At 51.9% G+C, this 8,517-nt stretch overlaps 1 protein-coding gene and 1 non-coding gene across 2 annotated transcripts; both read right to left on the bottom strand.

Annotated features, from left to right (window-relative positions):
- Positions 1–1,686: 1,686 nt before the first annotated feature.
- On the bottom strand, positions 1,687–8,057 carry DUSP12 (dual specificity phosphatase 12). Its single transcript, XM_059675358.1, has 6 exons — positions 7,743–8,057; positions 5,129–5,242; positions 4,929–5,047; positions 4,461–4,557; positions 4,074–4,260; positions 1,687–2,929 (listed from the first exon to the last, which is right to left on the bottom strand). Exons 1-6 carry the CDS (start codon positions 7,991–7,993, stop codon positions 2,768–2,770), a joined length of 930 nt encoding a protein of 309 aa, XP_059531341.1. The 5' UTR covers positions 7,994–8,057; the 3' UTR covers positions 1,687–2,767.
- On the bottom strand, positions 3,747–3,879 carry LOC132221440 (small nucleolar RNA SNORA42/SNORA80 family). Its single transcript, XR_009449989.1, has one exon. It is a non-coding gene; the product is annotated as a small nucleolar RNA SNORA42/SNORA80 family (small nucleolar RNA).
- Positions 8,058–8,517: the final 460 nt, after the last annotated feature.

The raw sequence follows: 8,517 nt of genomic DNA, 5'->3' as shown, positions 1-8,517 counted from the left end.
GTCACCCGCACCCCGCACGCAGCCCCGGCCCCCACCCCCCCAACAACACACACACACACACACACACACACACACACACACACACACACACACACACACACCCCGGCGCCAGGTCCCTTTCCCGGAACGTGACTTCTGCCACCATCGGTTATGACAGCTTTCATTTGGATGAAGTTCCTAACACTATTCTCACCCAACCGCCAATTCAAAAATTGACATAAAAACTAAAATAAAACCGGCAAGAGCTCTCTATTCTATACCCACCATATACACTTTTTTAAATCACCGTGACTGAATTCCATCAAGTTTTCAATTTTCCATTTTCAAAACTTTTACCTTTTACTAAAAGGGCCAGAGCCCTGGCCAGTTTGGCTCAGTGGCTAGAGCGTCGGCCTGCGGGCCAAAGGCTCCGCCCCAGGCGGGACCCTGTCCTGGGCTCCCCTAGGAGGCAACCAACCATGTGTTTCCCTCACTTAGATGTCTGTCCCTCTCTCCCACTCTCCCTAAAAGTCAATGGAAAATACCCTCAGATAAGGACTAACTAAAAGAAGGGGGGGGGGGGGGGGCAGATGATTATGAAACAAGCATTTGTGTACTTATCACCAAAAATAAATATTAACATTTTCCATTTTCACTTTAGATTTTTCATAAGAAATTAAACATTATGAAGTTGAACTCCACTTTTCCCTCCATCCACATAGGCAATGTTTATTATGAATATTATAGGACTCATTCAAGTCCATTTTTATTTTTTATTTTACATGTTTAAATGTTTGTAGATACATACACTTAGTGTTGTTTGGGGTTTTTAATATACATAAAAGTATTGTACTCTATTTTCCAAGTCATTCAACATTACTTTTTGGTATGTGTTTGAACTGTTTTTAGTATTTATTTGAAATTATATATATATATATATATATATATATATAAACTATTTGTCCTTTCCCTGATGGACATTTAAATTGTTTCAATTTGTGTGAGTCTCCTTATTTACATGTGCAAGCATGTCTAAGACATATGCCAGGTCATAGAGGAGCATTAATATTTGCCAAATTACACCAATTTACTCCCTGGCTAGCAGTGACAGGTTCCCTTTGCTCTTTGCCACTGTGAAAGGTGTCTATAATTTACATTTTTCTGACAAAGTCATGAGGCATCCTTTTTGTGTTTATTAAACCTTATTTCCTCTCCTGGGAATGTCCCATTCCTATCTTTTATAAAACTTGCTGTTGAATTTTCTTCCTCTCAATCATGTGTACCTCTCGACGGCTGACTGTTCATTTCACTGGTGCATATGCTACAGAGAGCTTCTAGGCCAGTGATGGCGAACCTTTTGGGCTCGGCGTGGCAGCATTTTGAAAAACCCTAACTTAACTCTGGTGCCGTGTCACATACAGAAATTTTTTGATATTTGCAACCATAGTAAAACAGACTTATATTTTTATATTTATTTTATATATTTAAATGCCATTTAACAAAGAAAAATCAACCAAAAAAATGAGTTCATGTGTCACCTCTGACACACATGTCATAGGTTCGCCATCGCTGTTCTAGGCCAACACTTGTCTTTGTTTATGGAGTTTTTATCCTGTGAGTTTTCATTTCAGTGACGTCACATTTATCCATCCTTTTTGTTTGTGATCTCTGCTTTCTGTATCTTGCTAAAGAAACCCTTCCCACTCCTGAGGTCAAGATCTTTTTAAATTTCCTTTTAATAGTTTTACAGTCTTGATTTACAATTTTTTAATTCAGTTACTCCTGGGGTAGAGTAATTATTGATTTTTATACAGCAATCTTGTATCTTAAAAAGCTCTAATTGCCCTGACCAGTGTGGCACATTGGTTAGAGCAGAGCCTGCTCCCTGAAGGGTTTCAGGTTGGATTCCTGTCCAAAGGCACGTACCTGGGTAGCAGGTTTGATCCCTGGCATGTGTGGTAGGCAACCAAATTGATGTTTCTCTCCCTAACCCTTCCTCTTTCTAAAATCAATAAAAACATTTTTTTAAAAAAAGGAGTCTTAAACACACTTTTCTAGAATTTTAGATACCTGGACTTCCTGAACAGTGACAGAAAACTACACCATAGTCAGTGTTTTCCTCATAGCCTTTCCATCTACATTTGCAAGAAAAATCCAGACATGTAGATTTACTAGTATCTCTAAAAAGAGATTTCTAGAAATAAAAGAATATCTCTATTTAAATATGATAGTTTCTAATTTTTACATACTTTTGTTCATCCAGATCTTAAGATCACATAACTAACATTCTCAAAACCAGAACTCTTTAAAATACATGAAATAGAGGAAGTATCTGGGGTATAGATTTTAATATCAAATAAAGTGTAATTTACATGATGAAGAGGTTTTGAGCCCTGGCTCAATTGGTTGGAGCACTGTTCTGTGCACTGAAGGGTCAAGGGTTTGATTCCCGGTCAGAGCACATACCCAGGTTTCAGGTTTGATCCCCAGTCAGGGCTCGTATGGAGACAACCAATTGATGTTCCTCTCTCACATCAATGTTTCTCTCTCTCCCAAATCAATAAAAAAAAGTATCCTTGGGTAAGGACTTAGGAGGAAAAAAGTTTTTATTTCCATATGAAGTAGTCTTTATACTTAAACAGTGTCCAAGGCACATCAAGTGAGTGCATCTTCTCACATTTCAAATGAAACGCTGACAGTCTAACGCCAGGATGCCGTGTGAGCGATGAGAAGCAAGTAGCATGTACCATACAGCGAGTTTCTTTTTCAGATATCAAATGTCACAAGTTCACATTTTTCTCGTTTGTGATCCCAGAACCAGCAGCGCTTTCGTTTCATCCACTCTGTTCTTATGGATTTGAAAAGCAGGAGTTATCCACCTACCACAGGAGCACTGGTCGCCATACCAATTGAAAGAACCCAACTTGGCATTGCATTTGGGGCACAGAAGCTGAAAAAAAAGCAAATTCCCTAATTCATTCATTCACTTTTGTACAGAACAATTATCTTTGGCAACAAAGAATATAGAAACAAGCCCTAGCCGGCTTGGCTCAGTGGATAGAGCATCGGCCTGCGGACTGAAGGGTCCCGGGTTCGATTCCGGCCAAGGGCACATGCCTGGGTTGTGGGCTCCATCTTCAGTGTGGGGTGTGCAGGAGGCAGCCAATCAGTGATTCTCTCTCATCATTGATGTTTCTATCTCTCTCCTTCTCCCTTCCTCTCTGAAATCAATAAAGAAATATATTTTTTTAAAAAAAAGAATATAGAAACAGGACCTGGGCCCCACCTTCAAGAAGTTCAGATCTAACCGATGGATGCAATGGGATAGCAATTTACTACAACAGCTGTGTTAAGAATAAGAAGGATGTTGTACCCTAGCAGGATCAAGAGGAACAGATTAATTCCAGCACAGGGGGAAAGGTGAAGCTTAAGACATGGAGTAGAATGTTTCACAGATGTGGCATGCGTGCTGACTTTTCAATCAGTCGGCAGCTTAAGATTTCAAACCAAAACATGGTAGGAAAGCATGTTAGGATTCTCATGTTCTGTTTCTGATATTCAGAGCCTATAGTTAGGCCTCAGATTCCTGCCTATTTAAAAACAAAACAAACTAATACTCTAGTAAAATAGATAAGTCCAAAAATGCTTAACAAGTCTACTGTATTTTCTGCTAATGTATTTTTAGCACTAAAAAGAACTAAGTTAGACCAACACCTCTCAGTCAAAAGTGTTTCACTTTTTATTTATTTTATTTTATTTATTTTTTCCACTGTGCAACCTGCTTCAGTGCCTGCAGCCTACGGGCAGAGGCCAGGCAATGGTTCGAGACCACAGCTTGCTCTGGCCTGGGACCTATGAGAGACCCCGGGGGACGGGCCTGCCATCAACCCAAACCCATGCAGAGTGGTTCACTATTTTAGAACAGCTGGTTTTTGCTTAATTTTTGATAGATTCTTGTCTACACTAAAAAGATATAATCTTCAGAAAGAAAGTAGTTAAGATGGAGTAAAACACTAGAAAAATATGGTTTAAAATGCAACAAGGAATAAAAGATAGATGATTTAATGAAACTAGAAAATCAGGTGTGTCCTCACCTGCCCATCCATCACTCCCAGCAGGGCGGGTTCCATCCACTGCACAGGTTCAATGAAATAGGATGTGCACTGAGCCCGACTCCCCGTGACAGGCACGAGGGATGGTGCCCGTCTCTTGTGGGCAAAGGCTATGGAGCCACTTCCTTCATTATGATCCAAAATGCTCGAACTTCGAAATAAAGACCTCCTGCAGCCTCCAAACAAACAAAAGCATTAATGACTTCCCAAGTAATAAAAAAAAAATAGATGGAATGTGCAGTTATTTCTTAAAGGGTTACTTTACTTTTCAGTAGTCTCTACAAGTAACTTGATTGCTTTACTACTAAGGATTTACATTCTTGGAAGCAGATTTGAGATAAAATCTCCAGAAAATAGGAAATATTTTACCTGCACTTTCTACATTTGTAGAGAACCTCCTCTTTCGATCCTTGTGGAACCACGGTTGGGTCAACAGCAAAGAGTTCCTGAGGTAAGCTCTGCAGTTCTGCATGACAATGACAATGTATCTACTGGTTACACTCTGCACTTTCAGACAAAATTCAGTTCATGTCGAACTGAGGCAACAAGCGCTAACCTCGGAAATCTTTTTAAAAGCACCCAGCGTTGAGAAGGCAGGATGTGGTAGGAGATCCCTTGGGTTCTGGGCAGACTGCCTGAGTTCAAATCCCAGACCCACCACTCACAATCCATGTGACCCTGAACAAGGTATTTCTTGCTAAACCACAGTTTCAAAAGGAAATAAAGGAACTGTCTCAAGGGGTTGCTGGGAAAGTGAGATAATACACCTGCGGTGCTTGGTGTCAGAGTAAATAGCATCTAGAAAGGTCCCAGTACAGAAGAGCGATTATTACTCACCCGGATACTTCTCTGTAACCTTTTGCAAACGATATTGCTTATAAATTGCACTACAGGTATCGACTTCACATCCCATGAGCTGGTATAATTTCAGTTGCCGCTCAAAACCCTCATTCATCCTGTAAAGACAAACAAAATTAAGTTTTCTTGAAATAAGTAAAATCACAAAAACAGAATGATTACTCTAACAAACAACTCACTTGGCCTCTGGTTTGATAGTCTGGAGGTTTTCATAGGCTTTTTCAAAGGTAAGTTGGTCAGTCTTCATCAGAAAAGCAGTCATTACAGCCACACTGCGGCTGACTCCTGCATGACTTAAAATAGCAAATAGCAATTAAAACAAAAAGCACACAAAAACCTCAGCCCCTCTTAATGGTCAAGTTCTGCTTCAAACTCTTTGCTTCTGAACTACCCGTGTGCAAAATAATTATTCCTTTATTTCCTTATTCTTCTTAAATTCTGAACCATGTGAATGTCTTACACGCCCAAATAGGATCTACGGAATCTAAGATTTTATGCTTGGAACAACGCCAGACTCCTTTGCTCTTGGCACGAAGGGCCCCAGATCTGGTCTCAGACGGCTTTCCTATCACTGCCTGCTGCCCTGACGCCAAGAATTTAAACTGTGGTTATTACATGCCATCCCCAGGCCACTCTTTCCGCCTCTGCGGCCGCCTGCTCCTTCCCCTGAGCAAGGCTCGCGGTCCGAGGGTCCTAATCCACGCGTCTCTCCCCGACTCCGCTGCACCAGCCACACGTCCCGGCACCCAAACACGCTCCTCCGGAGCCGGCGCTGCCCGTGCACCCGCGGCGTCAGGTACCGCCGGGGCCCTGTCTGTCCACCTGACGATCGCCCCCCCAGCACTCTCACTCCCGCCCGCACCCCCCGCCCAAACAGAGGAGCTGCAAAGGCCCAGCCTTGACGGCCGGGAACCAGGAGGTCGCGGCTCAGCCCGATGGGGAGCGTGCAGGAAGCAGCCCATCGATAATTCTCACAGATGTTTCTCTCTCTCCCTCTCCCTTCCTCTCTCTTTAAAAACAAAAACATTAAAAGGGGAAAAAAGGCTGCAAAAGGAACCCATGGAACCGTGAGTGAATGCGGGCAGGGCCGCCAGGCGCCCTCTGCCCTCCGCCTGCCCACCAGTGCACCAGCCCCGCCCGCCCGCCAGCCGGCTCACCAGTGCACCAGCGCCGACCGCCCGCCAGCCGGCTCACCAGTGCACCAGCACCGCCCGCACGCCCACCAGTGCACCAGCGCCGCCCTCCGCCCGCCCACCAGTGCACCAGCGCCGCCCTCACACCAGCCCGCTCACCAGTGCACCAGCGCCGCCCGCCCGCACGCTCACCAGTGCACCAGCGCCGCCCTCACGCCAGCCCGCTCACCAGTGCACCAGCGCCGCCCGCCCGCCCACCAGTGCACCAGCGCCGCCCGCCCGCCAGCCGGCTCACCAGTGCACCAGCGCCGCCCTCACGCCAGCCCGCCCACCAGTGCACCAGCGCCGCCCTCACGCCAGCCCGCTCACCAGTGCACCAGCCCCGCCCGCCCGCCCACCAGTGCACCAGTGCCGCCCGCCCGCCAGCCGGCTCACCAGTGCACCAGCGCCGCCCGCACGCCAGCCGACTCACCAGTGCACCAGCGCCGCCCGCCCGCCCGCCCACCCGCCCACCAGTGCACCAGCGCCGCCCGCCCGCCCACCAGTGCACCAGCGCCGCCCGCCCGCCAGCCGGCTCACCAGTGCACCAGCGCCGCCCGCCCGCCAGCCGACTCACCAGTGCACCAGCGCCGCCCGCACGCCAGCCGACTCACCAGTGCACCAGCGCCGCCCTCACGCCAGCCCGCCCACCAGTGCACCAGCGCCGCCCGCCCGCCCTCTCACCAGTGCACCAGCGCCGCCCGCCCGCCCGCTCACCAGTGCACCAGCGCCGCCCTCCGCCCGCTCACCAGTGCACCAGCGCCGCCCTCACGCCAGCCCGCTCACCAGTGCACCAGCGCCGCCCGCCCGCCCACCAGTGCACCAGTGCCGCCCGCCCGCCAGCCGGCTCACCAGTGCACCAGCGCCGCCCGCACACCAGCCGACTCACCAGTGCACCAGCGCCGCCCGCCCGCCCGCCCACCCGCCCACCAGTGCACCAGCGCCGCCCGCCCGCCAGCCGGCTCACCAGTGCACCAGCGCCGCCCGCCCGCCAGCCGACTCACCAGTGCACCAGCGCCGCCCGCACGCCAGCCGACTCACCAGTGCACCAGCGCCGCCCTCCGCCCGCACGCCCACCAGTGCACCAGCGCCGCCTGCCCGCTCACCAGGGCACCAGCGCCGCCCTCCGCCCGCCCACCAGTGCACCAGCGCCGCCCTCCGCCCGCCCACCAGTGCACCAGCGCCGCCCTCATGCCAGCCCGCTCACCAGTGCACCAGCGCCGCCCGCCCGCACGCTCACCAGTGCACCAGCGCCGCCCTCACGCCAGCCCGCCCACCAGTGCACCAGCGCCGCCCACCCGCCAGCCGGCTCACCAGTGCACCAGCGCCGCCCGCCCGCACGCTCACCAGTGCACCAGCGCCGCCCACCCGCCAGCCGGCTCACCAGTGCACCAGCGCCGCCCGCCCGCACGCTCACCAGTGCACCAGCGCCGCCCTCACGCCAGCCCGCCCACCAGTGCACCAGCGCCGCCCACCCGCCAGCCGGCTCACCAGTGCACCAGCGCCGCCCTCCGCCCGCTCACCAGTGCACCAGCGCCGCCCTCCGCCCGCTCACCAGTGCACCAGCGCCGCCTGCCCGCTCACCAGTGCACCAGCGCCGCCCGCCCGCCAGCCGGCTCACCAGTGCACCAGCGCCGCGCGGCCCTCGGCGCGGGCCTGGCCCAGGAAGGCCACGCAGCGGCCCAGGTGGCTCAGCAGGTCGGTCTCGGGCTCGTCCAGTGCGGGCACGAAGAGCCGCCGCAGGCCCTCCACCTGGAGGTCGGGCTCCTCCGCGTCCACCGTCAGCACGGCCGTGACTCCCGCCTCTCGCAGGCGGCCCGGCTCCGCGGCGGCCGCTCCGCCCAGGTACAGCCCGGGCCGCACCTGCAGCATCTCCGCCGCGCGCACCGGCGTCCAACGCGGTGGCACCCGGCCCAACGCCCGCCACCGAGCCGGCGGGCTAGAGCGGCCCCCGCGTCCGCCACCGAGCGGGCGGGCTAGAGCGGCCCCCGCGCTCGGCCAGCTTCACAGCAGCGCCCTCGGAGGACCCGGCCGGCGGCGGAAGTGCGCTCCCGGGAAAGGGCTGTTGGCGCCGCGGAGACACGGCCCCCTCCTGGTGGAGTCGGGCTCCGGGGCTTCCCACGAGGCAGCCGAAGCCAAGTTCGAAGCGCTGGTTCCGCGGCCGAATCAGCCGCGTGATCGAGCCTCTGAAGCACAGAGCTTGGCTCCGACGTGCGAACTCGGTGTGTATCCCCTCCGGGACTGCTTTTCCTTTGTTCTCCTTCGCCCAGTCCCCACGGCGTGTATTCTAAGCAATCAGTCCCGTGTCCTCAAGAAAGAAGGGACTGCAGCCAGAGGGAAGCCGGAGTTGAGGGACATGTTTCTTCATTTTTTAACAGGAACGACTTGAACCTTTT

Source organism: Myotis daubentonii, chromosome 18 (assembly GCF_963259705.1).
Source record: "Myotis daubentonii chromosome 18, mMyoDau2.1, whole genome shotgun sequence".
NCBI lineage: Eukaryota > Metazoa > Chordata > Mammalia > Chiroptera > Vespertilionidae > Myotis > Myotis daubentonii.
This window is presented reverse-complemented; position numbering and strand designations above follow the sequence as displayed.

What these genes read in the sequence shown, in the direction of transcription:
- DUSP12 (XM_059675358.1), bottom strand. Translation starts at nt 7,993, where the DNA reads ATGCTGCAGGTGCGGCCCGGGCTGTACCTGGGCGGAGCGGCCGCCGCG. An exon ending in ACTATCAAACCAGAGGCCAA is followed by an intron (nt 5,048 to 5,128) that starts GTGAGTTGTTTG and finishes TTGTCTTTACAG; the next exon opens with GATGAATGAGGGTTTTGAGC. An exon ending in GGTTACAGAGAAGTATCCGG is followed by an intron (nt 4,558 to 4,928) that starts GTGAGTAATAAT and finishes ATTGTCATGCAG; the next exon opens with AACTGCAGAGCTTACCTCAG.